The following is a 20,604-nucleotide window of genomic DNA, read 5'->3' on the forward strand; positions in this document are numbered from 1 at the left end:
TGGCTTGAAACTTATTTTATTTCACAGAAAATATTGTTTTCAATATTTAGTAATTTTTATATAAAAATCCAACATTCCGTTTTTTCATAAAAAATAAAATCTACAAAAAATAGTACGCAAATTTGGTACGAGTACATATAGACAAACTTTTAAGCAAGACAAATCGACAGACGGGATGGGAAGTTATCAGTGTGGGTCGCATCCCAGCCTCTTTTTTTTTGTTAAAACAACTGTCAATGCGATTTTTTTCAAAATTTACTGAATATTGAAAACAATATTTTTTCAAAGATAAAAGTAGTTTAAAGTCAATATCTCAAAGCTTGAAAAAGATATATGAGTCGATAATCAATTTTGCCAACTTTTATTAATTTTTTTGTTTAGGTTTTTAATGTTTGTAAAAAAAAACTTACCATTCGATTTTTCTCAAAATTGTTTCGAATGTTGAAAACAATATTTTTTGTAAGTTAAAATTAGCTGGAAGCCATAATCTATCTTAAAGCTTTGAAAATATATTTAAAAAAAAACTGTCAATTAGATTTTTCTCAAAATTTTACTGGATGTTGAAAACAATATTTTTTCAAAGATAAAAGTAGTTTAAAGTCAATATCTCAAAGTTTGGAAAAGATATTTGAGTCGAAAATCAATTTTGCCAACTTTTATTAATTTTTTTGTTTAGGTTTTTATTTTTTGTTAAAAAACTGTCAACTAGATTTTTCTCAAAAATTTTACTGAGTGTTGACAACAATATTTTTTAAAAGATAAAAGTAGTTTAAAGCCAATATCTCAAAGTTTTGAAAAGATATTTGAGCGAAAATCAATTTTTATCAACTTTTATCAATCAATTTTTATCAACTTTTATTAATTAATTAATTTTAAAAAAACTTACGATTCGATTTTTCTCAAAATTGTTTCGAATTTTGAAAACAATATTTCTTGTAAATTACCTAAAAGTCATAATCTTAAAGTTTTGAAAAGATATTTGAGTCGAAAATCAATTTTTACCAAAACATTTTTGAAAAAAAACTGTCAATTCGATGTTTCTTAAAATTTTACCAGATGTTAAAAACTTTATTTTTCGTTGCACAAAATCGTTTTGGATTTAATTCGTAAAATTTTCGAGGTGACAATTTTTTTTTGTCAGTTTTTCTGATTTATAAAAAAAAAAACGGTAATTGGATTTTTTTTTTAAATATATTGGTTTGGTATCACGTAACAATATATTATATAAAATTTAATTCAAGTCTCTAGCGTTTTTGGTTCGTAAGATATTAAGAGTTGACCAATATTTTCACCTTTTTTTAAACTGGTATGGTAAAAAAAACCGCCCATGCAATTTTATTAAGAGTGCTTTCTGCCTTTTTATCTGTATAACAAAATGTATTTGAAGCCGATATCTCTTCTGGTTCTTGAGCTATGGACAACGAAAAAACGTCGCGAACGAACGGACGTACGAAAGTACGCACACACGCACAGACATCCTTCTAAAAACAAATTTATTTCGACTCTAGGGACCTTGAAACGTCGAGAAATGTTAAGATTTTCAATTTGACAAATCGAACCCATTACAATAACTTCCTATGGGAAGTTAAAAAACGGTTGATTCAATTTTTAGTAATTAGCGTTCTTATTTCTTACTAAAATAACTCGCACACAGGTACAGTTGCGAGTTGAAGATCATTAGGCCCTAGTTCTCAACGGACTGTTTCCCCACCTAATTTTTTAATACCGAACTTGAGAAGAATAACCTTCTGATAACAAAGCTCTAAATAAACACATGTCAATAAAATACTGAAAACAAAAAACAATGCTTCACTTAATTTTCATAAATTCACTTTTATTCGTTCTTTAAAAATAGAAAAAAAGTGTATACAGATGAAATGAGAATAAATTATTAAATCTATCGTAGTTTAAAGTGTAGTCGGAGCAACTGAAACTGGGGAAGAGATACCTACTTTAAAAAAAGCAACACTTCTTCAAAACTCATTTTGAAAGCTTTATATTCTATACTGGGTATGAAAATATCTCCCCATTCGGTTTTGTGGAGGCGGCATGATTGAAGATATGTTACTTTTTTAATCCCTGCACAAACTGGGTTATATCATATTCCTCGTCATATTGATTTTCGGACCACAGTTCTGGAAGATTTTCAATAACACTTGCCACAGACATTTGTCCACTTGAATTACTCGTAGATGCATTAGTTGCATCGCCAGTGCCACCTTTTAGCTTGTTGTCACTTAAATTGAAGAGATCAAATAACTGTTCTGTGGCCATTGTATCCATGGAGGCATTTTCAGCACTAACTACTGTATTTGCTGTTAAAATTTTGAATTTTTGTAATCCCATAATTTTTTCTTCGAGAGATTTTCGGGTAATCAAGCGATAAACGTTAACAACTTTCTTTTGACCAATACGATGTGCACGATCCATTGCCTGCAAATCTTTCATGGGATTCCAATCATGTTCGACAAAGATAACTGTATCGGCTCCTGTTAAATTCAAGCCCAATCCTCCAACCTGAGACACAAAAAGTTTATGAAAGTTGGAAAGTAATTTAATTACTTTTGAATTGTATTACCTGAGTCGTTAATAACAAAACATCGATACTAGGATCGCTATTGAAATTATTCACAATTTCTTGTCTGCATGATGCTGGTACACTTCCGTCCAATCTTAAATACGAAACAGAAGGTAAATGTTTCTTCAGCAGATCGTTCTCCACAATATTCAACATCGCTTTAAGTTGACAGAATATCAGAGCACGATGTTGGTTTACACTTTCCGTTTCAACTCCAATCCCACAGTCTAATAGAAGTTGTCTGTTTAAAAATTTAAAATTAAATTAAAAATATTAAGTTGAACAAAATAAAAAGACTCACTTTAAAGCAGGCAGCTTTGCTGAATGCTCAATATCGTTCAAGCAACTATTATACTGGCTTAGTTCTTGCGTTATCTTAGAATATTCTGGATGACTAGGGAGCAGGACAAGTTTCGGATGGTTGCAGACATTTTGCAAATAACGCAATGCATAGAATATATGCGTTTTCTTATTTAGATTTTCACTTTCGCCGAGATTTGCCAAACAGTCTTTTAGTTCTGAATTCAAATGTGTTCGACTAAAGTCCTCGTAGAGACGTTCCTGCAGAGGACTCAATTCGCACAACAAGTCTTGGGTTATTTTTGGTGGAAGATCGGTTAACACATCCTCTTTGACTCTTCGCAATAAAAATGGCAATATCTGACGATGCAAAGATTCCATAGCAAGTACCCCGGCCTCCTGTTCTTTGGGGGAACTCTTTGAATCACGACTAGATAAAATTGGACGACTAAAACGAGCAATGAATTGTTTTTCTGTTCCTAAGAACCCAGGCATGAGGAAATCAAACAATGACCACAGCTCTAGGACGTTATTTTGAATTGGAGTCCCTGAGAGAATCAAACGATGATTGGCTTTTAATTGCTTGATGGCTTTCGAGCTTTTGGTTTTGCCATTTTTAATGATGTGCCCTTCATCGAGAATACAATAATTCCAATGGACCGTACTAAAATATTCAATGTCTTTTCGGACGGTGTCATATGAGGCAACCACTAAATTACATTTGCCGATTTTCGGTCTTAGCTTTTCACGTCCTCCGGGCAAGCCGACGTAGTGCAATGGTCTTAGGAAGGATGATTTTAGAAATTTCTCAACTTCATATACCCAATGGCCGGTCAAAGTTGGTGGACAGATAACAAGGCTCGGCAATTCGGTGCATTTTTCTGCTATCCGCTGATGGTGATCTCCTGCCAAAATACATATCGCCTGAAGTGTTTTGCCCAGGCCCATGTCATCGCATAGAATTCCATGTAAATTATATTTGTTAAGAAACCAAAGCCAGTTAACACCGGCTTGCTGATAAGATCGCAACTCTACAGTTATTGGTACAGGAACCTTAAAATCTGGAATGGTTTTTGGCGCAAATAAATAATCCAAAAATTCCCGATCTCGAGTTTTTCGGGCTTGAAGTTCCTATAGAAAAGAATATACAATCTTAACTAGGAAAAGGAAATATTTATGCACGTGTATATACCTTTGAAGCTATTTCTGTTTTACTTAATTTACTATCCAGAGGCATTAGTTGAATTAGCGTAGCAAAGCAATGTGTTGATAATAAACGGACTGACTCATCTGGATCGCTCATGCAACCTAAAAAAAAAAAAAACAAGTTAAAAAGTGTAATTTTGATTGGTACGACATGTTCAAATCAACAACAAACGGAATTTTTTATAAGAGAGAACAAATATTTCTAGACTAAAAAAAAAAAAAAAACAAATCATGATCGATCCGTTAACAGTGGTTTATACGTTATAATTGACTCGTAGGCAGCAATTTGGTAAAAGAGTGAAATTAAAAACTTTCTTTTTTAATATAAATTAATTTTGTGGTGTAATAGTTTTTTTTTGCTGTTATTTTTATATTGTTATATTTAATGTAAATGGTTTCTTTCCTATGTTCCAAACGCCACCTCTCGGCCTTCTCACAAAAGATTATAATCTGGCAATGCCGGACAAGAAACAGAGGAAAAACAAGTGGAAGGCAGAAAATGAAGCCATCTTGTAATTTTTGGAGATTAATGAAGTTTGGATACGAAGAAGAAAAAGACTGATTCTGTGACTAAAGATATAAATTAATAAAGAAAAATTGAAAAAAAAAGTTTTATTACAGTGGAAAGAATTTATCCAAAAAATAAATTCAAGTAAGGTTAGTATTTTGATAATATAAATTCATGGTAGTTTTACATTGATTTTGATTTTTCAAATGAAATACAAGTGTTTTAGTGTCTGCATCAAAAATGATACATACTTCATGCAGTAAGGACTTGTTTTGAACTAGATGTTTTTAGGCAAAATTGTAAATGTTTTCTTTTTTTATAGAATGGCACGAAAAATACTTTTGGATAGTGATAGGGATATCGTCAATTTTTTGAGGAAATTAGAAAGAGGATGACGATGACGTTGATGAAGATGATCTTGAGAGTTGTTGACACGTTCGCAGCTGGAAGCGCTCCTCGAAAATTAAGTTTTTTTTTTTTTTTTTTTTTTTTTTTTTTATTTTTTTTTTTTTTTTTTATATCCGATGGAAATCTTCAAAAGACACTCGGTAAGAATCGGTACCGAGTAGTGTGGGACTCTTACCGCACTAAAACCACCGGTGAATCAGGACCAATCTATGAAAGATCGACAAATGATTTTTATTTCTTAATTTTTAAAATCGCATTGGGGGAAGTTTAAGGTTATAACACTTTCCCGTAGCTTTTAGCCCATCAGCTCATGAGGCTTGGTTCTTCTTAATCTCCGAACATTGTCTCGTACATTTAATACGGTCTCCATTTCAGAGTTAGTATGACTTTGCAGCCGCTTATTGTGTGATACAGCGTGTTTCTTAACCACTTCTGTAACCATTTCAATTTGAAGGTCACGATGTAGATCGCTATTTCTTATATACCAAGGGGCATTTATTATTCCACGAAGGACCTTGCTTTGGAATTTTTGGATGGGTTCAGCATTTGTTTTCTTTGTACAGCCCCATAGTTGGATGCCATATGTCCAAACGGGTTTCAATACTTGCTTATATAACATTAGTTTGTTCTGGATAGATAGGTCAGAGTTCTTTCCTATTAACCAGTACATTTTTCTGTACTTCAAGTTTAGTTCTTCTCTTTTCTTTTTGATGTGTTCTTTCCATCTAAGCTTTGCATCCAAATTCATTCCAAGGTATTTGGCGGTATTGGAGTAAGGTACTTCTGTACTGTTTATAAAAATTGGAACATTGTTTATGTTTTTGTTTGTAAAGTTTATATGCGTCGATTTTGTTTCGTTTAATTTGATACGCCATTTGTGCGTCCAATCACTAACTTTATCGACTGCATTTTGCAATTTTTGTGTAGCCTTCGTAACGGATTTATCTGGCACCAATATTGCAGTATCATCAGCAAAGGTGGCCATGATAGCGTTGATGTCCACTGGAATATCCCTTGTATATAACAGATACAGGGTTGGTCCTAGGACACTTCCTTGTGGTACACCGGCTTCAATTTTCTTAAGTTCCGAGTAATTTTGGTCGTACCGTACTCTAAAGAGTCGGTTCGTAACGTAGGATTTCAGTATTTCGTAGTACTGCCTGGGGAAGTCCCTATGCAGTTTGTACTCAAGTCCCAAGTGCCAAACCTTGTCAAAAGCTTGAGCAACATCTAAGAATACAGACGAGCATACTTGTTTTTCTTCAAGTGCCTTTTCCACAACATCCGTAATTCGATGCACTTGGTCTATCGTGGAATGTTTATTTCTAAATCCAAACTGATGGCTCGGAATTAGTCTTCTTTCTTCAATTATTTTGTTAAGCCTTTTAAGTAGCAGTTTTTCAAAAACTTTTGCCATGATTGGTATAAGCGATATTGGTCTGTAAGATGTAACTTCTGTTGGTGGCTTACCTTGTTTAGGTATAACAATGACTTCCGCAATTTTCCAATGATGTGGCACATATCTTAGTTTAAGGCATGCGTTTATTATAAATTGGAGTTTCTTGAAGGCTATAAGAGGCATTTCTTTCAGAACCTGAGCAGTTATAAGATCGTACCCTGGTGATTTTTTGAAAATTAAGTTGCAAATAAAAATGACCATGAACTTGTAGTGCAAATGAGGAGGCTGCCCCTGAAAACCAAGAGCATATTGTTCCGTTGGTTGAAGATGAAGACGGTTGGCCGCCGCCAGTAATACTCGTAAACAATGAATCAGGTCCAAGTAGCTCTCGTCGATTTGTGCCTAAGCGCATTGACATTCAATGGCTAATTTGGAAAAAAAATCGCTTGTGCATGATGAAGAAAAAATAAAATTTCACGGTCGCAACGACTTCCTATCACAGATAATGGAACTCGAAACTCAGATTCATTCTTTTCTTATATTTTTACGTCTGATTTTATCGATAAAATAGCCACAGAATCAAATAGATTTTCAGTTCAGAAGCACCTGATCGTCCTGATTGCGTGAAAGCTTGTGAATTTCGCAAGTACATGGGGATTTTGATTTTCATGCCAGTCTATCATTATCCAAGTGTTCGTTCATATTGGAGTAATAAACATGGACTTCAGGGCATAAAAGAAACTATGACGGTGAAACGAATCGAAAAAATAAGAAGAATTCTGCATTTCAACGACAGGCCTGTAAACGGCTCCAATCATGACAGGCTCGATTAGGTTCTTCCAGTGATAGACAACCTCAACGAAAGGTATGGAAGTGTACTCATGGATCAGTGACTCTCTATTCATCAGCAAACGTGTGCCACTAAAATTGGTCATTTCATGAAACAATATTTGCCCCTGAAACTGAAAATTGTATATGCTGTGTTCATTGACGGGATATGCCTATAAGTTCATCATCTATTCTGGAAAAGACAATGATCCCATGTTGGAAAATGAGATGGACGTTGGAGCGGTTGGAAATGTTGTGAATAGAAAGAAGAGTCAATCACATTGTTTATTTTGACAATTTCTACAGGTCCCTGCCACTTATGTATTACATTTCCAAAGAAGGAATTTTATGTCTGGGGACTATGCAAAGCCTTGGACAAAAATTGTAAGCTGCCGACGAAGCAAGAAGTTATGGCAAAATCGGTGTCAAGAGGATCGTACGAAGAATACGTCAAAGTTATGAAGGACTGGAAGGATAACAAACAAGTAACTTTTTTGTCAACGTATATTGGTGCAGATCGTGTTTCAAGCATAGAAAGGTACGACTAAACTGAAAAGAGAAGAAAAAATTTACCATGTCCAGAAATCGTCAAAGAATACAACGCCCATATGGGCGGGGCGGATTTGATGGATTCGTACTTGGGACGGTACCGTATCCGCATGAAAAGTAGAAAATGGTACTTGAGACTTTTCTATTACCTCCTGGACCTTACTGTGATAAACTCATGTGTCTCATACAAGCAAGTTTCGTCTAGGAAAGGGAAAGGACCGAAAGAAATTTTGAATCTTGTCGATTTTAGAAGCGAACTTGCCGCTTACTTACGCTTTGTAAATATAAGGCACACAATCAGCCAACAAGGGGTCGGCCCAGAAGAAGCAGTAGTTTTTTGGAGGAACTAGCCCTTGTTGCAGGTTGTTCCGTCAACGGATGTGATACATGATGGAACTAATCGCAAGCAAACACGACAGAACAACCTCATGCGCATGATGCCAGGATGTAAGCTTTAGAGTAGCAATATGTGTGAAAAATGTAAGGTTTACTTATTGTTCTGGAATGGATTTATTATTACTATAATTTATTATGTCAACACTTTATTTTGTATTCATTTTTTTTTTTTTCTAATTTTTTGTTTGGTTAATTTTTCATTTGTAAATTTTTAGTTTCATTTGCCAAACATTTCCAATAATACCCTATGTTTGTATTGTAATCAGTTATAATGCTCTTAATCCTTTTGTTTGTTTAAACTTTGGTGATAAGTTAATCTCTACAATTGCTTTACATTGTACCTCCGTTGCTGCAGAAGATTTCATTGTACTTTTGCATAAATTCGATCTCTTCTGCAATCAACCACCATCGAGATCACATCGATTTTTCATAGTCCACATTTTGTCTTGGTCAATGTACAAAAGTAAAAAAAATAAAATTGTAATTGAGTTTGAAATTTGAACAATTTTGTATTGCTGATCAAAGTTGGTCCTAACGAGCCGGATATTTTGTAAAATTAAAGCAAATTTGGTGATTTATGGTGGTTGTTGCAAATTTGGCTGAATTGGACATTGATACCAGGTAACATTGTATCAAATTTTTGGTGATTGCTGTTGCTGTTGTTTTGCTGGTTTTGATGTTTGCTAGGCTGTTTAATAGAATTTTGCTGTTAGAGGAATCGAATGATAAAATCGTGTTAGATTTATTTATTGATTATTTAAGATGAATTTGTTGAAGCAATCTCGGGGTCATTTAAAAGGTGCTATAACACGTGCACATACGTATATTTTGGAAATGGTCGATGCCGACATCGATAGTTTAAAAACTCGGTTAGAACGTTTGGAAGAAGCGTGGAAGGGGTTTTGTGCGAATCAAAACGAACTTTTTCAATACGCGGAAGGCTTGGGCACTTCATGTTAATAATTCGGAAACCGTGACGGTTCAAGATCTTATCGATTTTTTGGAGGAAAGATGCGATGCCTTAGAAGCATGTGAAACTAAACGTGAAAAAGATACGAAAACTCGCTTGAATAAACAATTGACGCGTCCTGGTCTCGCTTCAGGTAGTGGCTCGAAAAATATTAAAAGCCTTGCAATTTCAAATCCGTCGTGTCCCATGTGTAAAGAAAGCCATGTTCTTCCACAATGCCCTCAATTTCTCACGTTGTCTATTACGTCTCGTCGCAATTATGCTAGGGATCAGAAATTGTGCTACAGTTGCTTAGGAAGCAGCCATTCCGCTTCGAGATGTCGTTCAAAGACCCGCTGTCCTCATTGCTCTGTTCGTCATCATGTCTTATTGCATTTAGATTCGTCAGGTAATCAAACTAGCAGTCTGAACACAGTACCACCTTCGCCTTCTAATACGGCTGCGATTGTTAGTAATCATTCACAAAATGAAATTCGTCCAATTGGTGTTTTGCCCACTGTTGTTGTGCAGGTCGTGGATGCGTTAGGTAAAACTCAACGTTGTCGCATGCTGCTGGACACAGGATCTCAAGCTTCATTTGTAACAGAAAGTTTAGTGAAACGATTAGGTCTTCGTCGTCGTCACGCTCGTCTTCCGATATCTGGTATATCTTCCGTTGAAGCTGGTGTTACCCAAGGAGCTGTGAGCCTTAAGCTTAGCTCTTGTATGGATTCAAACGAATTGGAAGTTGAAGCCTTCATTTTAAATCGAATAACTTCAAAAACCCCTCTATTGCCTTTTGATTTTGATAGAACCTTGTTGTTGGATGATTTGCAGTTGGCTGACCCAGGTTTCAACACGCCAGGTCCTATTGATGTGTTGTTAGGATCTGACAAAGCTTGGAGCATTTTGCGTGACGGTCGTCGCAACGATGGAGCCGGTAATTTGGTTGCTTACAACACTATTTTTGGGTGGGTAGTAACCGGAAGTATTCCAGACAAGGAAATCGTTGCGTTTCATATAGGGGTGGAAGAGGACGTTGATTTTCAAATGAAATAGTTTTGGGAAATTGAAGAGGTACTTCAAAATAATTATTCTTTGGATTCTGGCGACTTTGCTGATACTCACTTTATTGAAACTTTCTCTCGTGCGCCTGATAACAAATACATTGTTGAGTTACCTTTTAGTCACAAGGATATAGTTTTTAGTAATACTCTTTCTGGAGCATTGTCCAGGTTATTTGCAATGGAACGGCGTTTCGCTCGGCAAGATGATCTTCGTTTAGAATACTCTCGTTTTATGAAAGCTTACCAGGATCTAGGGCACATGGAACGTATTCCTGAACACGAGATAGAACCTTCTTCTGGGAAGACCTTCTACTTGCCACATCATGCTGTTGTCACAAACAAGCTAAGGGTAGTTTTTGACGGATCTCATAAGGACGGAAAGGGTAACAGCTTGAATGAGATGCTGCACACAGGGCCTCCACTCCAGCGTAACCTAATAAATGTTTGTTTAAGGTTTAGAATTCATAAGTATGTTTTTTGCGCCGACATTGTTAAAATGTTCCGACAAATTTGGATTGATACCAAACATCGGGATTTTCAACGAATTGTGTGGCGAGAAAATCCTGATCAGCCTGTTGAACATTATAGGCTTCGTACCGTCACTTACGGCACCTCACCAGCTCCATTTCTGTCGATGCGTGTTCTAAAACAAATCGCTTTAGATTACTCCAATCAATTCCCGATTGCTTCGCATTCCATTTTGCATGATTTTTATGTTGATGACATCATGACAGGGTCGGATTCAGTGGCAGGAATTTTGGAGTTGAAAAGGGAGTTGATTGAACTTTTGTCTTGTGGAGGTTTGCGGTTGAGCAAATGGAGCTCAAATTGTTGGCCGGTTTTGAAAGGTTTGGATTCAGAAGTTACCATTTCTCTTGATTTGGATAGTCGTGAAAATTGGACGAAAGTTCTCGGATTAGTTTGGATTCCTCATCGTGATGTTTTCACTTTCAAAATTTCGTTAGAGAAGGAATCGTCGTTGGCACCCACTAAGCGAATGATGTTGTCAGAGATTTCAAAAATCTTTGACCCTTTGGGTTTCCTGGCTCCTGCCACCATTTTGTTAAAAATGCTGTTTCAGGAGTTATGGGTGCATAAAACGAAGATCGGATGGGATGATCTACTGCCAACTGAAGTAGCTGACAAATGGATTTGCTACCGAAACGATTTACTCTACTTCGAAAAGATCGAGATTTTGAGGAGGTGCACTTTGAATTTGAAGCGTTTTGACTTGATAAGATTTTCAGATGCATCCGAGAAAGCGTACTCCGCGGTTGTTTACGCTCGAAGCGTGGCTGAAAATGGGAAAATCGAGGTTCAACTGGTTGCTGCTAAGACTCGCGTAGCCCCTGTTAAACAGCTTACAATTCCTCGCCTAGAACTTTGTGGGGCTCTCTTGTTAAGTCGTTTGATTGAATTGGTTCGTGCTTCGTTGGACGTCAGATCCGTCAACACTTTTGTATTTTGTGATTCCCAAATCGTATTAGCGTGGCTTTCTTCGCCCCCTCGTCGTTGGAATACTTTTGTTGCGAATCGTACTTCACAGATTCTTGATGTTCTTCCCCGTTCTGATTGGAACCATGTTCGGTCTGAAGAAAACCCAGCTGATTGTGCATCGAGAGGTGTCGAGCCCAAAAAGTTGTTGCAGTTGGGAATTTGGTGGAAAGGTCCTGATTGGATTTCAATGGATTTTGAGTCTTGGCCGAGATCTGCAGGATGGAAATAGATGAGGTGCCTGAAGGTAGGAAAGAAGTTGTGGTTGCAAATTTGTTGTGTGTGCAGGAGAATCTCATAGACAAACTAGGGACTCGAGTCTCTTCGTGGTCCCGAGCCATTCGAATTGTAGCAGTTTTCGTCCGTCGTGCTAGAAATAATCAACTTCCTCCAGAAGAACGAGTTAAAGGTGATTTGCGCTCATCAGAGCTGCTTTATGCAAAGCAGAAATGTCTTCTATGGGCTCAACAGGACGAATTCGGAGATGAAATAAAGGCATTGAAAGTTGAGAAGTGTGTGTCTAATACCTCCAAACTCAGTTCATTGTCACCGTTTCTGGATGAAAACGGGTTACTTCGTGTTGGGGGCAGAATTTCAAAAGCCGTTGACGTCCCTTTCAGTCTAAAGCACCCTCTTATCCTGCCAAAAGGTCATCCGGTTTCCAGGTTGATTCTTAGGGATGCTCATGTAAGATTCCTTCACGCAGGTGTATCAGAGCTTTTTTCATTGGTGAGGCAGGAGTTTTGGATTCTTGGAAGCAGAAACCTGATACGAAAAGTTGTTCACGATTGCATAGAATGTTTTCGCCAACGTCAAGCCACGTCATCGCAGCTCATGGGAAACTTGCCTTCTTCGAGACTTTCACCATCTTTTGCCTTCGATCGAACCGGTTGCGATTATGCTGGACCAATCACTCTTCGCCTATCCAGAGGAAGAAAACCCAAGTTCGTGAAAGGATACTTTGCGCTGTTTATTTGCATGGCAACAAAGGCTGTGCACTTGGAAGTCGTCAGCGATCTATCCACAGATGCATTCTTGGCGGCATTAAGGCGATTTATCGCTAGAAGAGGAAAATGCAGCGTCATCTACTCAGACAATGGCACCAATTTCCAGGGAGCTGCAAGAACATTGTCAGAATGGTATGCGTTGGTACGATCCGAGGAACATAATCACCGCATTTCGACAACATTGGCAGCTGAAAGCATAAAATGGGAGTTTATTCCTCCACAAAGTCCTCATTTTGGAGGTATTTGGGAAGCGGGGGTTAAAAGTGTGAAACAGCACCTTAGAAGAGTTGTAGGGAATACTATTCTGACCTTTGAAGAGTTGTCCACCTTGCTGTGTCAAATTGAGGCCATATTAAACTCTAGGCCCCTTTGTTCTGTCTCTGACTCAGATTTGAACCCATTAACACCCTCTCATTTACTTATAGGTAGACCATATACTGCAATACCAGAGCCCAGCTGTTTAGAGATTCCACTTAATAGACTTGGACGATGGCAGCTTATTCAAAATATGGCCCAAGGCTTTTGGCGTCGTTGGCATTTGGACTATCTAACATCGCTACAACAACGCCCTAAATGGCAAAAGCGAACCAAGAATTTTGAAGTTGGTGATCTGGTCGTCGTCAAAGAGCCCAATATGCCACCATCAAAATGGGCACTAGGACGAGTTGAGAAACTTCATCCAGGAGAGGACGATTTAGTACGAGTGGTGTCTATTCGCACCAAAAATGGCATTTTCAAACGATCTATAACAAAATTGGCTCTTTTACCATGTTCCTGAAATTCCTTCAGGGGGCGGCGGCGTGTTCTGGAATGGATTTATTATTACTATAATTTATTATGTCAACACTTTATTTTGTATTCATTTTTTTTTTTCTAATTTTTTGTTTGGTTAATTTTTCATTTGTAAATTTTTAGTTTCATTTGCCAAACATTTCCAATAATACCCTATGTTTGTATTGTAATCAGTTATAATGCTCTTAATCCTTTTGTTTGTTTAAACTTTGGTGATAAGTTAATCTCTACAATTGCTTTACATTGTACCTCCGTTGCTGCAGAAGATTTCAATGTACTTTTGCATAAATTCGATCTCTTCTGCAATCAACCACCATCGAGATCACATCGATTTTTCATAGTCCACATTTTGTCTTGGTCAATGTACAAAAGTAAAAAAAATAAAATTGTAATTGAGTTTGAAATTTGAACAATTTTGTATTGCTGATCACTTATGTTGTAAAAAAATGTTGATTGTTTTAATAAATTCCTTCATACAAATTATCAAATTAAATAACACACATTTTTGCAATTTTTTGTATTTCTTCAAATACAGGTCTAAATGAAGCCTATATGCATGTTGTATCAAAAATGATATATATTTTTCCAAATAAACCCGTTATTTCACAAACAGGATTTTTGAAACAATTTTTTGCATCATATATAAACATATTCACGTCCATTTTTTTTTTTTTAAATAAAAAATAATGCATTTAAGGGCTAATCTATTTATAAGGAGGGTAAGTAGATTAATAAGTTTTTAACAATCTTCATACGATGGAAAGAATAGATTATTTCCTAAAGACAGCGGAGTGTTTTGTATAGATTGGGAGTGAGAGTTCTGATTGTGAGACTAGCGTATTCAAGAATTGGTCTTACAAAGGTGGTGTATAGCGACCTAGTGACAAATGGGTTCGAGGAGTCCTTAGAATGATGGAAAGTCATGATTAAACGAGTGTACTATATATTGCTTAAACAGGTGGGATGTACTGGCAGATTAAGATGAGTGATGTTTTATTTTCGTTCGAATTTCTTCTCTGTATCTATTTTATTTGGAAGGTGCGATTATTTTCAATTTATTTTAAGCTATGGCATAGATTCTATCTCGGGCCTTGAGCGCGGGGACCGAATCCAGAAATTCCGTAACAAAACAAACCTAACGCCACCCACTCCGACCACCCACTTGAATTTAATGTATCGTCTAACGTCTTTTCAGTTCGGTAGTCTTCGACACGGTGCTTGTGTGCAACTAGCGACGTATTGTACGTCTCTACAAAGCTGCTTCGAAATAGGACGAATACACTTTTTTAAACGTGAGAAAATAAATGGGTGGTGTGATGGGTGATGACGAAAAAGGAGACTATGAGAGAACTATGTTTGTCAATTGTTTGCTCAGATTGGAACTTGGAAGATAAGAAGAAACAAAAAATACAAATGGCTGCTGGTGTGTGGTGAGAGAGTTTAATAGATGTTCGCATATTAAATACAGGGTCATTTGTAAAAGGTGCATCAAAAGGTTAGAGGGAAAAGATTGAGTAAAAATATAAGAAAAAACTATGGGAGAAGGAACTTTTGGACTAAAAAAATAAAAAATATGAACATTTAACTTACGAAAAATGTGCATGTATGTTTAGTGCTTAATTTTGGCGTCTTAGATCTTACTTTTCAGACACTAGATTAAAGTTAAAAATCGTATTCTGAAGATTTATGAAACAATATAATATGTAATTCTAATGATGTTGTTCATTGAACTGATTTTTAGAACACTCGTACAATAATTGAAATTTTTAAATAACAGTTAAATTTGAGATTTATGAAGTAGTTTTTTGGAATCAAAATGGTATCTCAGAATCGACTTCTTAAATATATAATAGAGTAATAGGCCTTGAGCGCGGGGACCGAATCCAGAAATTCCGTAACAAAAAAAACCTAACGCCACCCACTCCGACCGGCACGGGGGTGTGGCTTAAAGGCCATGCATCGTCTAACGTCGTTTCAGTTCGGCAAACGTATTGTACGGCTCTACGAAGCTCACACGAATCGAAACGAGCTGCTCCCAAATCGGACAAATACATAAGCAGCTGTTTATGAGAAAGTATATAGGTGTATAGGTATTTATGTACAACAGTGAATAGCTGTACTTGTAAAATTTGTGTAAAAAGCGTTTTGAAAATGAACGAAAAAAGGGCATTTATTAATGAAGAAAGTCACGAAAAAATAGTGAAAGAAAATGAGTGAGTTCTATATATATATACATTTTCTTATTATCACAAATGCAGAACTTATTTGTAATTGAAAATATAATACTGTTATAAATATAACAGACATTTTTGATATTAAAATGGTTTAGTTTAAATTCTCAATTTAGATTTATATTTATATATAAATTCATTCTTCATTATGTATATACCAGAAACCATCAAACCAAGCACGTGTACTATTCATTACCTTTGTTTTTGGTGTATAGATAATGTACATGAATCTATATAAATGTACCTCGTGCGAAATTCGATAATCATTCTTAATATCGTTATTTTTGTTCAAATTTTTAAAATATTTAAACTATAAGTTCATACAAAATGCTGTGCAATAGCTTTACGGCAGCAGTCCTCGAGTGACCCACGTCTTTTTTTTTAATTTAACACACGGTAAGAAATTAATTAAAAATAAAGATTTAAAAAAAACTTACCAAGTAATGGAACGACTAGAAGTACAACATAAGGAACCATTTTTATTTGCAACTTCTCAACCATTCTCTCAATAGTCTCGATGGCACCTTGTCGACATATGACATTCTCAATTTTCTTTAGAAGACCCATCAAATGATCAACAACGAAATTCATAGTTTTACAGATATCGATATTTCCAATAGTTGCAATACAACGTGCTACCATGTGTCGCACCTGCAGGTATAATAAAGAAAATACATTTTTAATAAGGCTCCTAACTAAAGAAAAAAGTATTCTCTTCAAAAAAATAACTTACGGCTTTTAATGGATGCGTTATTAACACTCCCAATTTTGGAAGCAATTGAAAAAGTTCTTCATTTAAGCTAACATCAATGCAAGGAGCTGCTATTTCAATTAACTGCAACGCAGTCATTAGATCATTTGTGGCTATTGGATCTACCAATTTATCCTTTAACAAATCCATTGTAGGATTGGCCAGAAGAAAACTATCAATTTTACCAAACATGATTTGCCAGATAACCGGAACTTTTGTATTCAAATTGACTCCGAAATATTTACAAATAAACTCAACCGTGTATGTTGACCCAATACGTTGTATACGACATTGTTTTGCTTCCTAAAAGAGAATTAAATTAATTATATAATGAAACTAATTCAATTGAGAGTTTATATTACGTTGCTATCGATAGTGGGATTTCCATTCTCAGCCGGAAGTTCAACTATAGTTGGAGGTCTACCCGGACCTCTAGATGCGTTAGTGTTATTGTTGTTACTCCCACCAATTTTCTGTTGTATTGATAGCGTGAGTATTCCGTAGTAATGATCTTTTGAATCCGTTCCATTTGTTTGAGGAGACATTTCAAGTGGAAGATCTGGAGTCAACTATAATAAAAACGATACAAACATTATAAATATGACAAAGTACGCATTTAGTTGAAACAAATTATTTGAGAGGTATTTTTATTGTATTTAATGTTGAAATGAGGTAGAAATAAAAAATAAAATTGATTGTGTTGAAAATTTATTCACAGAAAAACTAAAAAATCAACTAGTTAAAATTGAACAAAAACTTTACACTAAAGATTTTAATTTAGAAATAACATAAACAAACATTAACGTCAGAACAATAGAAAGAACTATATTCCATACAAACATAACATGAAAACCACGCTCAACGAAATAGAATACAGCACTTTTGTCTCAAAACAAACTCATTTATACAACCATATTTTTACAGAAACAAACCAAGAAGATTCTTCGATAATGGAAAAATTGAAAGAAAGTAAAGCAAAGGATTTCGGGATCACTTTAAATGAAGAATGGTTCGGCAATAAAACCAACATAGAATTTCCTAATGAAGCAAAATGGCTATTTTCATTGGGAGACAAATTTGCTTTACCCAGCGATTTCTCCAATTTTTAACCAATACAAATAATTGCACACATAGAACAAACCATCCAAACAATAGAAGATGACACAGAAAAAGAAATAACAAGATCCAAAATTGCTACCAAAATAACCGAACATAAAAGAACACTTAAAAATACACCTAATGAAAAGTTTAGGCCCTAAATCACACAGGACTGTAGCGCCACCTTAAGCAAGTAATGAAAAGTTTATTCTAAAAACATTCACGACAACTAAAAAATTTATATCCACACAAAAAAACAACATTATAATAACTAAAGCAGACAAAGGTAACAAGACAGTAATAATGTATATACAAGACTATGACCAAAAAATTAACAAACTTCTTGAAGATAATAACACATACAAAACAATAAGACTAGATCCAACAACAAAACTACAATCAACAAATAATACGCTTGTAAACGAAGTCTTCAAAAATGAATACATCGACCGCTGGCTTAAAAACAAATTGCACTGCTCTGCTGCCTTAGCACCGAGATTATACAGACTTCCAAAGATTCACAAACCCGGTCTACCTTTACGTCCAATATTATCGTCTATGAATGTCTATGTATAGTCTGTCAAAACACATTCGGACAATTGTTAAAAATATCATTTCAGACAAATACAACATCAAAAAATATTTCCAACTAAAAGAAAAACTAATTGATATAGTTTTAGACGACGATAATGTCATGGTTTCTTTTGCTGTAGTTTCACCATTTACTTATACACCAACATATTTATCTATTAAAAACATCTTGAAACAATGGGATGTAATAAAGAATCAAACAAAAATACCAAAGTCAAAGTTTCTCCAGCTTCTGCACTTTTGTCTACAAGCCAACAACTATTTTCAATTTGACGACAAATTCTATTTGCAAACATTCAGTATGGGAAACCCCCTTTCCCCAACAGTTGCAGACGTTATTTTGGACAACCTACTTGACGACACCATAGAACAACTTAACAACATCGGAATACACATTAAATTTATAGCCAAATACGTAGATGATATCTTTGCCATCATCAAAGTCAAAGAAAAAAAAAAACATAATCCTCAATATTCTTAATGAATATCACAACAAAATCCAATTTACAATAGAAAATGAGCACAACAATACTGCCTATAATCTCCTAAAGGCCCTATCTAAAAAATTTCCGATTTTGAGTTTTTTGCATATTTAGAGTTAGGGCATTGTCTCCGAATTTTCTACATTCATTTCTTAACCTTAAATCTTCAAATAAGCCAGAAAAACACAATTTCTAGAAGCCCTAACCACAAATCATGTGCATCAAAATTTATAAAAAGCCCTAACTAACACATAGGGCCTTTTATAATACACTGCATAGAGAAAGCATAATATTCATGTTCTTTTTTAAAAAGCTCTATGTGGCAGTTAGGGCTTTTTATAAATTTCGATGCAAGAATTTTTGTAGTTAGGGCTTTTTTTCTGGCTGCAATTTTGTATGTAAAAGGTTGTAACCTCGTAACGTGTTGAATCTTGTCGAGTTTTTTACGAATTTAGAATTTGATTTTGTTGGAGAGTGCGTTATTGGCCTTCAGTTGAATGAAAATTTTGATACGCAAAGGTCGTAACCTCGTTTCGTGCTTGGTCCTGTTTAACTCTTTAACGAATGTTGTTTTGTTTTTAGCAGAGGGCTTTATTATTATTTTTTTTTCATATATATTATTTACAATAAGTGATTAAACATGAACCGTTCAAGAATGCTTGTTAATTTAGCTTTAAATATTAATCACAGAAAAAAATCAAGTTAATGAAAACAGAAATAAGAAATGAAAATAAAAAAATCGGTTGAAGTGGATTCAGATTATGTTCCCGAAAATAGTAGTGATTCAGAAAATAATAAAATGCACGACTGGGTCGCACGAACTTGCTACTGTATGCAAAAAGTCTGTTTAAAAAAGTACTTATATTAGATTTTAAAATAAACGGTGATTTTTTAAGAGCTTGAGAAATTAAAAAAAAAAACGCATACAATTTGCAAAATCTCATCGATTCTTTATTTGAAACGTTAGATTGGTCCATGACATTTACTTTTTGAAGATAATTTCATTTAAATGTTGACCGCGGCTGCGTCTTAGGTGGTCCATTCGGAAAGTCCAATTTTGGGTAACTTTTTTGAGCATTTCGGCCGGAATAGCCCGAATTTCTTTGGAAATGTTGTCTTCCAAAGCTGGAATAGTTGCTGGCTTATTTGTGTAGACTTTAGACTTGACGTAGCCCCACAAAAAATAGTCTAAAGGCGTCAAATCGCATGACCTTGGTGGCCAACTTACCGGTCCATTCCTTGAGATGAATTGTTCTCCGAAGTTTTCCCTCAAAATGGCCATAGAATCGCGAGCTGTGTGGCATGTAGTGCCATCTTGTTGAAACCACATGTCAACCAAGTTCAGTTCTTCCATTTTTGGCAACAAAAAGTTTGTTAGCATTGAACGATAGCGATCGCCATTCACCGTAACGTTGCGTCCAACAGCATCTTTGAAAAAATACGGTCCAATGATTCCACCAGCGTACAAACCACACCAAACAGTGCATTTTTCGGTATGCATGGGCAGTTCTTGAACGGCTTCTGGTTGCTCTTCACTCCAAATGCGGCAATTTTGCTTATTTACGTAGCCATTCAACCAGAAATGAACCTCATCGCTGAACAAAATTTGTCGATAAAAAAGCGGATTTTCTGCCAACTTTTCTAGGGCCCATTCACTGAAAATTCGACGTTGTGGCAGATCGTTCGGCTTCAGTTCTTGCACGAGCTGTATTTTATACGGTTTTACACCAAGATCTTTGCGTAAAATCTTCCATGTGGTCGAATAACACAAACCCAATTGCTGCGATCGGCAACGAATCGACATTTCACGGTCTTCAGCAACACTCTCAGAAACAGACGCAATATTCTCTTCTGTACGCACTGTACGCATTCGTGTGGTTGGTTTAATGTCCAATAAAGTAAACTGAGTGCGAAACTTGGTCACAATCGCATTAATTGTTTGCTCACTTGGTCGATTATGTAGACCATAA

The 20,604-nt window shown here is 35.6% G+C and overlaps 1 protein-coding gene across 1 annotated transcript in view; it reads right to left on the reverse strand.

The window, feature by feature from the left end:
- Positions 1-1,813: 1,813 nt before the first annotated feature.
- Positions 1,814-20,604, reverse strand: part of LOC129943244 (TATA-binding protein-associated factor 172) — a 53,783-nt gene continuing 34,992 nt past the window's right edge. Inside the window, exons 10-16 of the mRNA XM_056052550.1 lie at positions 16,826-17,032; positions 16,446-16,766; positions 16,150-16,363; positions 4,071-4,186; positions 2,880-4,009; positions 2,579-2,819; positions 1,814-2,517 (exon numbers count right to left, since the gene is read on the reverse strand). Of these exons, the coding sequence (XP_055908525.1) occupies positions 2,065-2,517; positions 2,579-2,819; positions 2,880-4,009; positions 4,071-4,186; positions 16,150-16,363; positions 16,446-16,766; positions 16,826-17,032 (2,682 nt within the window). The 3' untranslated portion in view covers positions 1,814-2,064. The remainder of the gene's footprint in view (positions 2,518-2,578; positions 2,820-2,879; positions 4,010-4,070; positions 4,187-16,149; positions 16,364-16,445; positions 16,767-16,825; positions 17,033-20,604) is intronic.

This window comes from Eupeodes corollae, chromosome 1 (assembly GCF_945859685.1).
Source record: "Eupeodes corollae chromosome 1, idEupCoro1.1, whole genome shotgun sequence".
Classification (NCBI taxonomy): Eukaryota; Metazoa; Arthropoda; class Insecta; order Diptera; family Syrphidae; genus Eupeodes; species Eupeodes corollae.